Source organism: Odocoileus virginianus, chromosome 2, assembly GCF_023699985.2.
Source record: "Odocoileus virginianus isolate 20LAN1187 ecotype Illinois chromosome 2, Ovbor_1.2, whole genome shotgun sequence".
Taxonomy (NCBI): Eukaryota; Metazoa; Chordata; class Mammalia; order Artiodactyla; family Cervidae; genus Odocoileus; species Odocoileus virginianus.
In genome coordinates, this window is record NC_069675.1 from 71,296,241 (window position 1) to 71,313,897 (window position 17,657).

The following is a 17,657-nucleotide window of genomic DNA, read 5'->3' on the forward strand; positions in this document are numbered from 1 at the left end:
GTGGTCAGATTATGGACCACTCTGATCTGTTTTGAAGATGGAGCTACAAGTGGATTAAATGTGAGGTATGAGAAGAAGAAAAGTATCAGATGTCTCTGATTGCCTGAGCAGAAGAATGTGTATTCTCTTGTTTATATTCTCATTATATGAGGCCTGTTAATTGTGTTCATATCTTTCATATTCTTACTAATTTTCATTAAGAAAAATATATTAAAATCTACTACTTCAATGATAGATTTTTTAGTTTTTCTTTTTTCTTTATTTTTTGGGGGGAGGTAATTCTGTCAACTTTTTGTCTTAGATTTTGAGATGCTCCTGTTAGTTGCAAATAAGATAGAATCATTACATTTTCATGAGTTTTTTATGATATTGTCTTATACAATCCTTGAAATCCTGTTTTGTCTGTTGCTAATAAATCGCCCCCCACACTGCTCTTTTATATTTTGCATTTGGATAGTCTTTTTCCAGTCCTTTACTTCCAATATTTCTGTTACTTTATGTATTAGGTGTCTTTGTAAATAGCATCTAGCTGAATTTTTTTTTATCCAGTCTGGAATCTCTCTTTTAACTGACAGTTTTAAGCTATTTACATTTATTAGAGTGGTTTGATACTTTTATTTATATCTATCTTTTTGATATGTTTTATTTACCATATATTTTCTTTGCTTCTTTTTTAAAAAATTCACATTGAATTTATCCCACTTAGTCATCACTATTATTTTCTAATATAAATAGCTTTCTTCACATCATTACTAGTATTCCTGCTCACCATTCTTTTTTTCCACTACCCTTTGCATCTCTTTATTTCTCTTTTTATTTGATTTTTTTCTTACCAAAGTACATCTCTTAATGGTTCCTTTAGTCTCATCTATTAGTTGTAAATGCTCTCAAACTTTGCCTGAAAATGCCTTTATTTCCCTCTCTTCCATGAAAAATGGTCTTCCCTAGTGGCTCAGAGGGTAAAGCATCTGCCTGCAATGTGGGAGACCCTGGTTCGACCCCTGGGCTGGGAAGATCCCCTGGAGAAGGAAACGACAACCCACTCCAGTATTCTTGCCTGGAGAATCCCATGGACAGAGGAGCCTGGTAGGCTACAGTCCATGGGGTTGCAAAGAATCAGACACAACTGAGTGACTTCTTTCTTTTCTTTCTTCCTTGAAAAATAGTATAATTAGAATTCTAGTTTGACAGTTACTTTTTCTCAACACTCCCTATTCTTGGGTTGCATTGTCTACAGCCAGGTCTGATTGCTGTTCTGTATAATTGTTCTGCCCCTTCTTTCTTACTGTTTCAACAATTTTCTCTTCTTGGTATTTTGCAGTCTAGGTGTGGGTTTATTTTAGTTTTTCCCAGGAGTCATTGTTCCTCTTGAATCTGTATAATCATAATTTCCATCAGTTCTAGAAAATTCTCAACCATTCTCTCAATATTATCCTTCCCATTCTTTTTATTCTCCCTTCCTTGGCTCCTGTTAGATGTATGTTGGGCCTTGTCATTTCCTCCTCCATATCTTTTAACTTTAATTTTATGTTTTCCATCTTTTTGTCTTTCCGGGCTCTATTCTAAGTAATTTCTTCAGCTCTTTTTCAGATTTACTAATTGCTTCCTCAGATGTGTTTGATTGGCTATCTCATCTATTAAGATTATGATAATATTTACCTTTCTATTCATTTCTTTTTTAAATCTGCCTATTGTTTTTTTAGACCCTACTTAGGATTTCAAGTACATTATATATACCTTGAGTTATTTTCAACATATATATTTTATACCCCCTTTTGTTCTAAAGTTCTTGCAGCTCTAATCCTCAAAATGAATGGCGAGTCTGTCCTTGGTTTTTATAATTTTTTACTATGAACTCAGCTTTAGCAAGACTTGGTTTTTTTTTTTAATGTAAATCCTGTGGAACCAAGGTTGTGAGAGTGACCCTTCAGACCAGCTGTACGTTTTCTCTGGGCAAGCATCCTGAAGGTATCACCAGCCAGAAACTAATTTTTGTGTTAATTCATCAGTTTAGGAGTTCTTGAACTCCAAATTTATGTGAGATGCAGCCCAGGCATTTCTGTTCTTTACCCAGCGGGGACTAAATGCTTTCTTGTCATCTCACTGTTGTGGCAGGAGGATTCTTTTCCTAGTCTACCCTAATAGTCTTCAGTATCCTGATGGAGCCTCCTCTCATTAACCAAATCCAGGCAGAAGCCAAGTAAGAAAGGAGCTTACAAAAGTAGCCTTAGAGTTTGGCCTGTTTAGAGGTTGAGAATTTTCTAGAATTGATGAAAGATGTGACTCCACAGATTTAGGAATAACAATGACTTCTGGGAAAAAATAAACCCATACCTAGACTGCAAAACACCAAAGGAAAAAAAATATGTTGAAAATAGTAAGCAAGAAAGAGCGGAATAACTACACAGGAACAGCAGTCAGACTTGACTGCACTCAACTCAACCCGACGATAGGGAGTGTTAAAGAAAAAATAACTGTCAAACTAGAATTTTAATTATACTATTCATGACGGGGGGGGGGAGATAAAGGCATTTTCAGGCAAAATTTGAAAGTATTTACCACTAATAGATGTGACTAAGGGAACCATTAAGAGATGTGCTTCAGTAAGACAAAAGTACAGAGCAGAGCAGGGGAAAGACGAGAAATGGGTCTATGACAAATGGGAGATGACAAAATAGTCTTCCGACCTTCATGGGCAAAAGCAATGCTAAGTGTTATATTATAAACTGTGTCAGACACAGTCCCTAACCTCCACTGGGAGAGATGGCCATACGAACTGTATACAAATGAACTACAAGTCACGTTATGTGAAGTATTATAATATATATGCAAACACGGAAACATGAAGGAGAGGCAGTGTGGGAGCAAGTGGGACAGGGGATGGGAGAGGTTTCCCCAGAGTAGGATCATGTGAGTTGTACCCTGAAGGGGTAATGAGATGGCTTCTGTGTGGAGACGGGCTGTGGACAGAGCCCAGGACAGAAGCAGAAACAGCCAAGCCATGGTGAGTGTGTGCAGCTCATCATGAGGACTGAACACAGGCCAGGGTGGCCAGAAGGTGGGCGGCACGCTTAGAGGCAGGCTGCTGCTGGATTCAGGAGACTCCAGAGCCTTGTGCTCCCCCCGAGTTAGGACCTCATTCTGCAAAAAACAGCAGCCATTGAACATTTCCATCAGGGAGGAAACCTGATAAAAAAAATGTAGCGGCTGGCTTGAGCTGTTCGATATAAATATAGTGTAAGTCACAAATACAAGCCCATATGTAATTTAAAAGTTTCCAGCAGCTACATTTTAAAAAGTAAAAAGAAACAGATGGAATTAATTTTAATAATTAATTTTACTTAACCCAGCATTATCCAAAATATTATCATTTCAATATGTAATTGGTGTAACAATTTCTGTACTGATGCATTATTTTACATTCTGGGATGTTTGTACTGGGTCTTTAAAGTCTGGTGTATATTTCACATTTATGGCACTTCTCTATTTGGACTGGCCAAGGTTCAAGTGCTGAGTAGTCATATGTTGCTAATGGGTACTGTATTGGACAGTGCAGGTGTAGAGGATGGCAGAGGGGTGTATTCTATCCATAAACCCTAATTCCTCAGTTCTTGAAAGATTCACTCTCCACTCAAAACAGAGGGGTCTCTGGTCAAGTAAGTGTCTGAGTTTACTCAAACTGAATGTTTCTTTAGAGCAGGATTTCTCAGAGCCTTGGTATGTCCATGCACCTTGTGACCCCAGCAGAGAAAGGCATCTGTAGCTTTGCCCACACTCATTTGACCCTGCCAGGTCAGGAATGCCGGGAATACATTGTAGTGTTTGCTGGACTGGGGAAAGCAGAGAGTCTGGAGGCAGGCAGAAGCAGAAATGCAAAAGGACACAGCGGGAAGAGGAGAGTGACAGGGGCTGAGGGAGAGACTGGAGGGCTGGAAGCAGCAGCTCATCAGAGGTGTCAGGGCTGTGGGCAGGTACAGGAGGATGTGAGCTCCCAGGGGTCTCTGGACTGGCAATGCTGAGTCATCATTACCTTCAAAAAAGCAGTGTCTTGCTGCTATATTTTTTAATAAAATGGATAACAAGGACCTACTGTATAGCACAGGGAACTCTGCTCAATGTTACCTGGCAGCCTGGATGGGAGGGGAGTTTGGAGGAGAAAGGATACAATGTTTATGTATGACTGAGTCCCTGAAACTATCACAGCAGCACTGGCTCTTCTCCAATATAAAACAAAAAGTTAGAAAACAAAAGCAAAAAGCAGTGTCAGTAGAGCCGTGGGACAGAAGCCAGTGACTCTAAGTTGGAGAGGTGACAGAGAGAGCTGGGGCTGGGGGGAGTGAATGACAGACCCCTCTAGAGCCATTTGGCAGTGAGACTAGAGACGGGTGTCTGAGGAGGGAGCAGCGTTGAAGGAACGTGTGTGTTTGTTGTAAATATTGTGGTAGGAGGGACACATGACTGTGTTCATAGACTGGAGGGGCCACTGAGGACTGGAAGTGGACGTGGAAGGGCGGGGAAGGGTCCTGCCAGAGAGGGTGGATTAGGGATTCTGGCTTCTGGAAAAAGTAGGATCCTCTTGGCCCCTGACACAGACGGGAAGTTAAAGGGGCATCATGCTTGTATTTGTTTTTTTTCCCTGATGTCAGAGATAAGAGCATCTGAAAGTGATGGTAGGGGTCAGGTTAGAAATTTTGAGGATAAACATTTAAGAACCATAAGTAATGAAATGCACAAATGTCAGCTAGGATGTTAGTACAAGGATTGTCCCACATTCATCCTGATGAAGCTAACGTCATGTATGTTCCAGCTTTAGAAACAATAAACTACCTGAGACTATTCCTCTTGTTCATAGACACTGAACAGACAGGTCGATGCTTGCAGGTTTTAACATAAATCATTCTTTCCTAAAGTGTGATATCCTGTTGGTGCCCAACACAATGGCATGCAAAAAGAGGGCCCAGGAAAATTCAACTTATGTTAATGGTTACATGTTTGTGGTGGTGACTATTGGAAGAAACATAACCAGCACATCAAACCCATGACTTCCCTAGGTATTTAGCTCAAACGTGGACAAAAATGTTATCTAAGTAATAGTAGAGCTGGAATGTGAGCGTGGCAGAATATGAATGAGCAGGACTTGTAAACCACCAGCGAAGAGGCAGAGCAGCCTTAGAAACTGTTGCCATTGCTTCTCCCAGAGCCAGCGGGGTGCGGGCGATCAGCAGCACTGTCCCGGGCATCAGCCTCCTGGCTGCAGAGCCGGGGCAGGCAGGGACCCGAGTTAGCCTTGCTTGTCCCCCGTTCTCGCTCATTCGTGCAGGTCCGCCTGGCAGAACAGGGTGAAGCACAGTCCCCAGAAAAGCCTGAGAAGTTTGAGCATGACAGTGGTACTGTGCTCTCTTCTTGGTACCACCAAACAGAACCTGCCTTCATTCAATTTTTGTTTGACTGTGGAGTAATTTTTTTAAGCTGTCGGCAGCATGTGCAGAAAGTGGAATAGCTGTCTTCACGAGAACTCTCGTAAGGCCCAGTCTCTACAAAACACATAAACATTTCAAAGCAGTCAGAAAGAGAAGCTCCTTTAAAAGCCTGGTCTGATCCTGGCCTTTTCCGCCTTTGTGGCTTTGTGCAGCTGTCCCCGAGCGGGGCGTCTGCCCCATCCAAACTCCGCCGTCTGCAGAGGCCCCTGGCAGCTGCGCCTGCTCCTGCGGCCTCACTCCGCAGACCTCCCTGCTGCCCTCCTGTCTCCCTCTCGGACACATACCCCGGCTGCCCACTGCTTTCACTTGCGGGGCCCCTACCTGCTTTTTCTTTTTGTCTGATAAGCACTTTATGAGGCCTTTCCCCTCCTCCTGCGCGTAAGCCAAGCCTTCAGTTTCTAACCCCACGACTCTTGAGATTAACATCACTTCAGTTTGACGCTGAGCTCAGCCTGTACGCTGATCTGAAGTGAATGCGGCACTTCTCACCCTGACGCCACGCGAGACTGCCCTGGGCTGCCCTCAAGCTCTGTGGCTGCGGGGTAGCCCGAACCACCAGTTCTTTGTTCCTCGTTTGAGCTAGTGTTCCTGCTGGGAACCGCTGGGTTCTGGGCACTTTAGGTTTCCTCACTGAGCACTTAACTTTGGGAATTCTAGAGAAATGTTTCTCAAACACTTTTTAAACAGCAGCTCACAATAAGAAACTACATTTTACATCCACAAATACATACCTAACTGGAAATTTTCTCAGGACAGTACTTACCGATCCTGTTTATGTGGTGCATGCTAAGTCACTTCAGTAGTGTCCAACTCTTCGCAACCCTGTGGACTGTAGCCCGCCAGGCTTCTCTGTCCATGGGATTCTCCAGGCAGGAACACTGGAGTGGGTTTCGATGCCATCCTTTTAGGAGATCTTCCTGACCCAGGAATCAAACCGTGTCTCTTATGTCTCCTGTATTGGCAGGCAGGTTCTTTACCACTGGCACCACCTGGGAAGCCCCCTGTATACATGGTAGCTTCAATTCATTTATTAATTTTGTTTTGTTTCTGCTTAAAAAATCAGTTGATAGAATGACTCACAAATGGCTCATGACCTGCAATTTGGAAAACACTGTTCTCAAGCATTTGATTCCTTTAATTATTACAATAGTTTGAAAATGTGTTGAGATGGCGAGAATAGCATAGGTTCTTCACAAGCTCAGCACAGTTTATGGCCTCTTTGAGGCTGTTTCTGAAAATCCTTCACTCTGTCATGACTTGCTTAGAAAGGCATTCAAGCCACATTGAGCCGTTACAGGCATTGCTGATTTGCGGCTCTGGAGCGCTGAGGGGCCAATGGTGAATCCAGTTTCCGCAGGTGTACACTGCTCTGCCTCTCCCGGGTCCCAGGGCCCCTTGGCTGGCCATGGGATTCTTTGGAGGCAATATTTGTAGACTCAGTGCATCCTGCCAGTAGATGTCTCTTTCCTTCCAGGAGAAGAAAATAATACTTTGAAACTCTACCCTCCTTTTCCACAGGGTGTGCTGATCTCCAAACACTGGACACCATGCAGCCGGTGGAAAGGAAGAGGCAGGGCTACATCCACGAGCTGATTGAGACAGAGGAGCGGTACGTGGATGACCTGCAGCTCGTTGTGGAGGTAAGGGCGCCAGGGTCTGCCGGCTCCTTATGGGGTGGGGGCTCGTACCGAGGTGTCACCTTTGACAGTGAAGTTACCAGCAGCAACAGGCGCTCTCACACCCTCAGAATGCTTCCTTTGCCTGTTGGAGGGGCCTTCACAGTCTTAAGTCAGCTCTTGCTGTCAGATTAGGTCATTCAGAATGAGGAGAGAAGAGGCACTCGGTACCTCAGTCGGCTGTAAGGTGGCCCTGTCAGGAAGGACAAGGGTGCAGGGTGGGTGGGAAGGCTTGAAGCAAACGTGCCGCCTCAGACTTTTCTCTCACGACATCTGCACTGCCACTCTGACACCTGACATTTCTGACATTTTCATAAAGTTTAGTTGTTTCCAATGGAGTTGTGAGGCAGTGGGAGTGTTCCTCTAATGTTTGTATCAGTTTGGAAAACCACTCTGCCACCTCATAAGAACCTCTCAGGGGTGAGGCGTCAAGTCAGGGTCAGGAGTTTAGGGTGAAAAGCACTGTCCACAGGCAAGTGGACAGCATTCTCATCAGCATTCCCCCTCCAAGAGGACCCGGCCACCACATCCTCCTCTGCTCCTCTGTTGACTGAGGCTGATGCTAAGCCAATCAATAAAAGGCATAAACAGTAACGCAAGTCAATCTGGAGATGAAAGGACAGACAATCAGATGCTCTCCCTGTCCTTCCAGAGCACCTCAGAGCAGAGTGACCTTGTCTCCAGGTCTCTCTCCCATAGGAGCATCCAGACATCTTCCGTCTGACTCTGAAACCATAGAGGTTTAGAGATATCAGTCCATAGACTTTTATCCGAGTTCTTGGACTCCAGGTTCAACTCAATGCTATAAACATCAGTATAGAACAGTTTCAATAGAGTAATGTCACATGTATTTTGGAGAAATTACACATGAGGAGAGGTGTCACAGATGATGTCACCATTTCCTCAAGACTTTTAAAGTCGTTCCCTAGTTGTTTAGTGGAAACTAGCTTTGTGACCTTGAGGACGTCACTCAGCCTTCATTTCTTCATGGGTCGGTTGGGAATAATAATACCTGACTCAGCATGACCTACATCATCATCAGTGAAGTTAACTGAGAAACCTACACACACATGTGCATGTATGCACACACACATATACATGTGTGTGTGCATATCAGAACTTTGTGAAACCTTAAGTTCTCTGGCTTACCAGTGTAAAGAGTTATCACATCCCCTTCGGTCAGCAAGCCTCTGAAATCCACATGTGCTTGGTGGTCAGTCTTGGGGCTGAGGTAAGGCATCGCTGTTTCTTTTGCTGCACTTCTCACTAACTGCTACCAGACTCCTGTGGTGCAGTCTAACAACAGTCCTGCTCCCTCAGTTCTTCAGGCCCTCCTGGTGTGGGGTGCTTTATGCCTACAGTTTAATTAACCTGTGTAAGACCCCTAGGAGGTGGGTATGAGGCTCTCCTTGATGGGACTGCTGGATTCAGTCCTCAGAATCAGCCCTGATAGGAGCTGAAATAGCAAAACATAGGGAAATTTTGCAATTTAAAACTCAACAGTCTGTGTATGTTTATATAAAAGTACCTTGCTCTTCCTGGTTTCTGTGTACGAAGATACCATTTCCTTTAGACCACACAGGCTGTGTACTGCCCTAGAGTTGACTTCCTTTTCTTGTTCTGAATCTAGGTTTTTCAGAAACGAATGACAGAGCCAGGTTTTCTCACTGAAGGAGAAATGGCCTTGATCTTTGTTAACTGGAAGGAGCTCATCATGGCTAACACGAAGCTGCTGAAGTGAGTCGTGAGCACCGCCTTTGGTGGCAGTGGCCACCCCAGCCCTGGGACCAAGACTCCCACCTCACTCCCTGCAACTGAGCTGCTTAAAGAACTTCCACTACTTTCCGCTCCCTCAGGCTTTCTATTATTATTTTATGAAATGCTAACTGTAAAGTACATCATTATTGAAGCAAAATATAACAAAATATTTGATTAAGTAAAGAAAAAATGAAGTCATTAAACAATATATTAACATATGATTCCAAACCATACTTGACTCTGTATCAGCTAGAGTCAGGAGAGAAGCCGCAGCTTATGACCCAGACATGAGCAGATGGACTGGCAGTTCTCTAAGCCCAGTGTGAAATTCCGTCCCTTCCGCCCACAAGGACAGGCTCCAGGGGAGCTCTGAGTCATCCCACACTCGCTGCTTCTCCCCGATCCTTGAGCTTTAGCAGCTCTCTGGGCACAATATCCACCGCCACCTTCACCTCCACACCCCACCTCTGCGGACTCTTGCTCCCATATTTCTCCTGCAGAGAAGAGAAATTTCTTTCTTCTTGGTTCAGCTTAAAACAAGTTAGAAAACTTTCAAAAGAAACTTTGCTAAGAAACTAAGCTGAAACCAAACCAGTTACAAACACCGAGGAACACCCAAGCGCAGTCTTCATTTTCTTCTTTGCTCACAGTTCACCCAGGTTGGCTGGGCAGGCGGAGCTTTAGGTCCTAACTGCCTCCTCCTCCTGACTTTTCCCCCATGGTTCTAGAGATCTTTAGGTAACTCGCTGGCCATTATTATTGTTAGTCTCCCAAGATATTCACTGTTCATTGGCGACCGACACTCAGTTAAATAAAAAGTGAGAAAGAGTATGTTGGTTGCAGGGCACTGCGGGTTCGGAAGAAGACCGGGGGTGAGAAGATGCCCGTGCACATGATTGGGGACATCCTGGCCGCTGAGCTTTCCCACATGCAGGCCTACATCCGCTTCTGCAGCTGTCAGCTTAATGGAGCAGCCCTGTTACAGCAGAAGACAGACGAACACGCGGACTTCAAAGAATTTTTAAAGGTAACTCCATCCTGCAAATGTAGGCAGGCCAGCCCTGTTCTGAGCCAGAAGGCAGAGGCATGTGGAGGCCTCTGGAAGGCCTCAAGAGTAGAGACGGGTATGACCATCACTTTCTGTGTGTGCTCAGTCGCTTTAGTCGTGTCTGCCTCTTTGCAGCCTCATGGACTGGCCCACCAGGCTCCTCTGTCCATGGGGGGAAACACAAATATGGCAGAGAATTTTCTGATTGCTTTGAGTTGCCTTTCCTGTTGAATTGAATTTTTTCTTGGCTCTGGGACCATTATTTTGCCCATCTTGAATAGCAGTGTTTTTTTAAGCCTACTTAATGTAAATCAGCTACTTTCTACTCCAAAAAGCATCCAGAATGTCACTTTCTTAATTTTGTAAATTGTTTTTATTTTTATACCGGTCTTATTCAAAGGAAGAATATAAAATAGCTTACATAACCAAATCGGATCATTCCAGGAGGCAACACAATATCATGCTTGTAATAAGACAGACTTTCAACTGTGTGGGCTGAAATCCCAGCCCCAACACAGTTCACTATGGAACTGGGGCTAGTTTCCTAACACTTGGCACCTTCAGTCCCTTCATCTGTAACCTGGAGATAATCAGATATTACTTTTAAAATACTTTAGCACAGAGACCAGCACATAATAAGCATTAAGTAAATGCTAATGTTATTTATTTATCCTACTATGATCTCAGGAATGCAAAAATGGTTCAATATAAAGCACTGAGGACAGAACCCTTCAATTGGTGGGAGGCAAGGGGTTGCCTGGAAATGAACTAGAAGAAGCATAGAAAGAAACCCAACATCACAGAAACATTAATCAGAATAATTAGATAAATGTAGAATTATGAGTATATGTGAATGTTTTTAAATTATCAATTGTAATATTAAATATAGGACATTTACCTTCTCAGTTCAGTTCAGTCGCTCAGTCGTATCCGACTCTTTGTGACCCATGGACTGCAGCACACCAGGCCTCCCTGTCTATCACAAACTCCCAAAGTTTACTCAAACTCATGTCCATTGAGTTGGTGATGCCATCCAACCATCTCATCCTCTGTCATCCCCTTCTCTTCCCGCCTTCAGTCTTTCCTAGCATCAGGGTCTTTTCAAATGAGTCATTTCTTCGAATCAGGTGGCCAAAGTACTGGAGTTTCAGCTTCAGCATCAGTCCTTCCAGTGAATATTCAGGACTGATTTCCTTTAGGATGGACTGGTTGGATCTCCTTGCTGTCCAAATCATAGTAAAAGATTTAATTTTTTTTCAAATAGTGATAAAAGTAGCAGTGTAAATAGGACATCAGTATCACCATGATTGTAACAGTAGCAAAAATAAAAAGTGTTTAGTCTCTAAATGAAAGGGATGGTGTTGATTACATGAAAAGTAGATCTAACAAGCTGTGTTCTAAAATGATGCTTTTTAAAAAACACTCAGAAGATATCAAAATAAAGAGCATGAAGATGTTTATCTTAGAAACATAGAATATCCAAAATACAGAAGGAGGGGGCGGTTTTTTAAAGTGGGGAATAATTAGGTAAATTATAGTAAATGTGTTACTTTTCAGTTGTTAAAAATGATCATCCTAGAGTACTAGCTACTCTGTTAGATCCTGTACTACTCCTAGGTGTAGAATCAAATAAATGTGGTCCTTGGCCTCCTAGAGTTTACAGTCTGAATGGGAGGTCATAGAGACACTCAAACATGGTACCTCTACCTTTGTTACTCAGTCCAGATATGGCATGATGATAAAGAAAGCCATAGGGGCTTGAAAAGGATCACGGAAAGGGAGAGGAGACCCTGGAGTGGAGGAGGCTAATCTGAGCCTTCAGAGATGAGTGTGAATTAGCCAAGTGAAGAAAAAGCAGTAGGACAGGGTCAGCCTGACTCAGCTAGGTGCTCAGTAAATGGTATTGTCATTGATGAAGCCCAGCGATGAGCAGCCAGAGGTAGGGGAGATCAAGAGCTGCTTAGAAGACAGACTGGCGTCAGTGGTGACTCCTTGGTGTGTGGGGAGGAGGTGGGTGGGTGTAGAACGATGCCACCAAGTCCAATAGAAGTAGAGGTAGATGGTGATGCTTTTATGACAGAAGATGAGGACTTCACCTTGAGGTGTGTTGAGGTATTGAGGTGCCTTTGGAACATCAGATGAAAAGGAGAATAATTCAGCTCCATTGATGGTCTGGGTTACACTGTGGGACTCAGTTGTGGGAGACTGTGGGGAAAGAAGAAAGGAGTGAGGAAGACTGAGGTCATTGGACTGGGAAGACAGCTGAGAGAGCATGGTCCTGGAAGTAACAGAGGGAAGGCTCGCACAGCCTGTCAAATCCACCTTAAGAAAGAACTGAAAGTATTCGCGGGGTCTGGCTCATGAGGTGGGATATTCCTACTGTTAAATTGATGGGTATCATTTTGGATTCTGAGTTTTTAAAAGAAATTCAAAATCTGAAAGATGTCAAAGTAAGGAGTAGTTCCAGTGTTCCCTCACTTTTCTTAGCCTCTGATTTCCTCATGAGCCTCTCAGTTATTTTGCAGAAGTTGGCATCTGACCCTCGGTGTAAAGGGATGCCCCTTTCCAGCTTCCTGCTGAAGCCCATGCAGAGGATCACCCGCTACCCACTCCTCATCAGAAGCGTGAGTGTCCAGTGGAGAGAAGCAGGGTCCTTCAAGGCTGACGGTCAGGGAGCCTCCAAGCACTCCAGCCGCCTGCCACATGGTCTGACTCCATGTCTGATGCACCAGGCACCAAGTGTGTGTGTGTGTGTGTCTGTGTGCCCACAGACACACACACATGTAGTCTGAAGGGATAAATCCTGGACATAGGCAAATAAAAGACATATCCAGGGTTATTTGGGTTACCTGTCCTCCCCCTTCCCAGGAAGCTTCTGGCCTCTCAGGGTCATGAGTGTGTATTGTCTAGACAGAACAACACCCTCTAGGTCTCCAGCTGTGGAGCCCATCTTGAGCCTAGACAGAATCCCTTGTTAGTCCCGCAACCTTGGGGTCCAGTCTTCCCCCTGAGATCTGAAGTCATCTGCCAACTAAATGCCTAACCTGGACATCCCAGGAGTCTCCAACTCAGTGTCCTAGACACGTCCCCTCACTGAGGTCCCCACCTCAGCTTGCTGACAGTCCCTCTAAAATTCCATTCACCTTTTTGACACCATGTGGGCCTCTTGAGCCAATAAACCATCTAAGGAGAAGGCAGACCTTCAAAGGATTATTCCGTATGTAATCATTGAGGTAATTTCAGTCATCTTACAAAGAAACACAGTAGAAATAATATAAGACTGTTGCTTTTATTATGTCTTGACCACCAGTCTGTAAGCCATGTTAGACCCTGTCAGAACTAATTAGCCACATCAAAACTAATACAGAACTAATGTCACAGTTCTGATACCAGACGGACCCATTAATACACATTAATCCACAGTTAATCCCTTACCTGAAATATTTGGGGCCAGATGTTTTTCAGAATACAGAATATAATTCAAATGCTGTGTATTACATGATACCCCAGCAAAGCCTGGGCAGCACTGATAACTAACATGTTAAGAGTCTGAAGGGAAGTTAATGAATAATCATTAGACATAGACTTAATTCGTACATCTCTTCAGTTTAAGTCAGGCTTTGCCATCAAATGAGTAATGAAAAAAGCATTAGGCTTTCAGAGTTTTTCACATTTTGTGATTATGAATGAGGGACCATGAACCCAGGAAGCCAGACAACAGTGGTCTACTGGTGGGCCAGCCCATTTCCAAGCAACCACACAAAGATGTATTCTCTATCCTTTTACCTTCAGGAATGTAGAGTCACTTCAGAATGAGATGAGTGCATTTTCCTACATGCTGACATCATTGTTTTATTGTTTTATCCTGTGGTAGGGGATTCACTGCTTTCAGCAGATTTTTCAGAAAGATCAGTGACCCCAAAAATATAATGAATGGTTGCAGCAAATTAACACACTTATCAAAGGTGCAGCCAGTTTATACTGGAGGGTTCACCTGGATTACTGGGAGGAAGTAGCGAGGCACCCTTACACCTCCCCCAGACCCAGGCAGAGAGCCAGCAGAGACCCAGAGTGCAGGGCACTTGGTCCATGTAGTACTTGGCCCACCCTCTTGTCCCTGAATCACCTGTCTCCCCAAGAACTCATGGGCCCCTGAGCCTCTCAAGGGTGAACAACTGTCTTGCTCACTGTTGTATTCCCAGCATCCAGCACCTGGGCTGGTGGGGCAGGTGGAAGACATAAGACATCCCACATGACACAGCCCCTCTCTTCCAGATTCTGGAGAACACCCCAGAGAATCATGTAGACCACTCCTCTCTGAAGCTGGCCCTCGAGCGGGCAGAGGAGCTCTGCTCTCAAGTAAATGAAGGAGTTCGGGAGAAGGAAAATTCAGACCGACTGGAGTGGATCCAGACACACGTGCAATGCGATGGGCTTGCGGAGGTGAGGGCTATGGGCCCTAGCTGGGTGCCGCCCGGCAAGCTCTGGGTGGGGAACCAGGTTCATGCCTTCTCCTAGTGTAGACAGTCTACGCCTCAGCTCAGCCCATACAGACTCAGCATCCTGCCCACTTCTTGGGTTGTCATTGTCCTTTCTCATAGAGGGATTTATGTTTTGTGTTCTTTGAATTCAGCTGGTACAATCAGTGTTCTGTGGGTTTCTAAGTAATCTTTTTCACTGTGCCAGTCTGAACTCTGAAGAGAAATAAATGTAAGGAGCTTCTGTGTGAAGGTAAATGATTACAGCCACATTCCCACTGGAGAGGTCTGCCACCCCTCCCTCAGGCCCAGGACCTTGCCAGGGATGCTGGGACTTGCAAAGTGACACCTTCTTCTCTCTTTAAGCAACTTGTTTTCAACTCCCTCACCAACTGCCTGGGGCCCCGGAAGCTGCTGCACAGTGGAAAGCTGTACAAGACCAAGAGCAACAAGGAGCTGCATGGGTTCCTCTTCAACGACTTCCTGCTTCTCACCTACATGGTCAAGCAGTTCGCGGTCTCCTCAGCCTCCGAGAAGCTTTTCAGCTCGAAGTCTAACGCTCAGTTCAAGATGTATAAGACGGTAAATGTCCTGGCAATAGCATCAGGCACATAATGAGGTGTTTCCTCTCCCTTCAGGGCCTACTTCCTTCCTGGCCTGGGCCCTTCCCATCCTCAGGGGACTCTTCACCCGCCTCCAGATAGCTCACGCCTCCATGTCATTCCCAGGGAGGAAGCCAAGAGTGGCTGGGCCTTCACTACCCTCTGACAGCCTCTGTAGATCCCAGCTGTGGATTCCAGCTTCTTCCCCGGCAAACAACGGGCAGTCCCGCCTCCGTCCACATTCAGCATCGGGTCTCTCTGTGAAACTGAGGCTGACTCAAAGGGCCGAGTGTCAGGGCCTGTGGAGAGACCCTGTCACGTGAGCAGTCACAGACACTCTGTGCTTCTGTCCCCACTTTAGTAACAGCTGGTAACCCCAGATATTTACTTTCCTGAAACAGGAGGCAGTTTCTTTTCTCCTGGGTAAAATACTCTGGAAGCTAGAGCCCTCTCCACTGCTCAGCAAGACTCTTCGGGACAGACAAGGCTCTGGATATAGGTGGGTGGGGGGTTCCGACCCATTTCACAGCCTGTGTTTTGGCCCTTATTCTTTCAGCCCATTTTCCTGAATGAAGCCTTGGTGAAACTGCCCACAGACCCTTCCAGCGATGAGCCTGTCTTCCACATCTCTCACATTGACCGGGTCTACACCCTTCGAACAGACAACATTAACGAGAGGTCAGTCTCGACCACATGTGTGACCTGCCTTGAGGCCCAGGAGAAAGCCTGACCTCTCCCTCCGCCATAAGCCACCTCCAGTCTGTACTCCCACCCTACTAATCCCCGCCTCCACCAATCCCACTGGCAGGCCTGGGTTTAGACAGCCTGGTGAACACAAACCCCTCTAACGCTTCTCTGCTTCCGGTGTGTCCTGGGTCCTCTGAAGGGGGAGACCAACACCTCACTTCCTGCCGCGACCCTCAGGGGCAGCCTGTGCTCCCTCGCCCGCTGAGGCCCTCCGTTCCCTTCCCGGCACCGCACAGGCCCCTGCACTACGGCCGGGGCTCCGCCCTCCCCCATTGCCCTCTGCTGGGAGCCTTCCTCCCTCGCTGCCCGGCCAGCCGCGTGCCCTCCCCTCTGGTGCAGCTCCTCCTCTGCGGGACCAGAGCCCGTCATTTGCCATGCTCAGCTGTCACTGCATCTTCCATCTCCCTGCGCCCAGCACCTGACAAGTGCCTGGTGCCACCAAGAACTGTCTAGAAATTCTCAGCTTGATCCTCAATGAGCAAATGAGCCCTTCAGTTGAATTCACGCTAGGTCTATGGTTAGGAAGCTCTCAAAGACGAGTGCGGAGCTCGGGCTTCCAGTGACCCTGAGGTGTGTGAGGGCTGCGCTCTGCTTCTCCTCCAGGACGGCCTGGGTCCAGAAGATCAAGGCAGCGTCTGAGCAGTACATCGACACGGAGAAGAAGAAGCGGGAGAAGGCCTATCAAGGTAGTCGGTGGCGCCCTGGAGGGCTGCAGTTGGCCACACCAGGGTGCCCTGGGGACTGGGTGGGGTCCCAACTTCAGAGCCCAGGCTGCAGAGAGGGGCTAAACAGGGACAGCCTGAAAGACCAGACTTGCTGCCCACTACGTCCTCCTCAGCCCTTTCAAAACTCCCGGGGGCCTCCTGAGCCCCGCCACTGCCTACTACACAGATGGGGGTTGTCCAGCACAAGCCCCGGGATGCCCCTGTGGCAGAGTCTCTGCCCCTCCTCCCTGCATACTTATTCTTCACTTCTGTTTCCAGGCAGAAGGGTCTGACCTTCACATAACCAGCCCCACCTCCTCTTGGTCCCTTTTGCTCCATCAGACTTCACCTCTGTGAAGATTCCCATCAGCTCCTCCGCACCCTGCTCCTCCTCTCTGGCCCAGCCTGTACTCCGGCCCCTCCCGGGGACCCAACCATCCTCCCTCTCCCTACACCCGGTTGGGGACCTTAGGTCTCCCCCTCTCCCTCACTTGCTGTCCCCTCACCCTGTGCAGGCAGCCTGCTCATGTGACCAGTGACCACCCCCCACCCACGACAGCAGGAAATTGGTCCCTCCCTCCCCAGGCCCCCATGACACCCCAGAGGCTCCTCCCAGCACTGTCTTCTTTCTTCCTCTCCCTCCTAGCCCTGCTTCCTTCCCCTGTACCCCGTGAGTCCTGCCCTGGCTCTGAGCTTCCCCAGCTCATGTCACCATGCTTCTGTGGTGGTTTCAGTGGCTGCAGCTGGCCTGCTCTCTCCAGCCCATGCTCTCCGGACACGCCTGCTGCACCCCTCCCGTGGGATTAATTCACCACCACCCCCCCATAAGTAGCTTCTCCAGAGACACTCAGGGGACAGCTCGTGTCCTTGGCCATGCACTGGAAACGTGCCCCCTGACAGCCCGCTCCCCCAGGCCTCTCCAGTCAGCTGCCAAGTCCCACATGCTCTCTCTATGGTCCTCTCTGTGCTTCTCTGTCTGGTCCTGTCCTCTCATGGTGGCAGAGCCACCAGGCTGTGGCTCAAGGCCCTTCCCTGACCAGTCCTCCCACTTGTGTTCCTGGCTGCTGGAGTTGCAGCTCTTTATGTTTTTTTATTCAGGTTTCCCTTATTTTGTTACATACTCCTGAAAGGTATGTGTAAATTGGCTTCTGCTAACTGAATCCT

At 46.6% G+C, this 17,657-nt stretch overlaps 1 protein-coding gene across 6 annotated transcripts in view; it reads left to right on the forward strand.

The window, feature by feature from the left end:
- ITSN2 (intersectin 2) overlaps positions 1-17,657 on the forward strand; it is a 120,123-nt gene that overhangs the window by 99,220 nt on the left and 3,246 nt on the right. For 5 of the 6 annotated variants that reach the window (XM_020870444.2, XM_020870446.2, XM_020870445.2 and 2 more), the window contains 8 exons: positions 6,999-7,120; positions 8,787-8,893; positions 9,758-9,941; positions 12,488-12,586; positions 14,238-14,405; positions 14,807-15,022; positions 15,599-15,720; positions 16,393-16,475. In XM_020870444.2, coding sequence (XP_020726103.1) covers positions 6,999-7,120; positions 8,787-8,893; positions 9,758-9,941; positions 12,488-12,586; positions 14,238-14,405; positions 14,807-15,022; positions 15,599-15,720; positions 16,393-16,475 — 1,101 coding nt within the window. Of the gene's footprint in view, positions 1-6,998; positions 7,121-8,786; positions 8,894-9,757; positions 9,942-12,487; positions 12,587-14,237; positions 14,406-14,806; positions 15,023-15,598; positions 15,721-16,392; positions 16,476-17,591; positions 17,624-17,657 lie in introns of all 6 variants that reach the window. The other variant, XM_070450997.1, reaches the window with a different exon arrangement.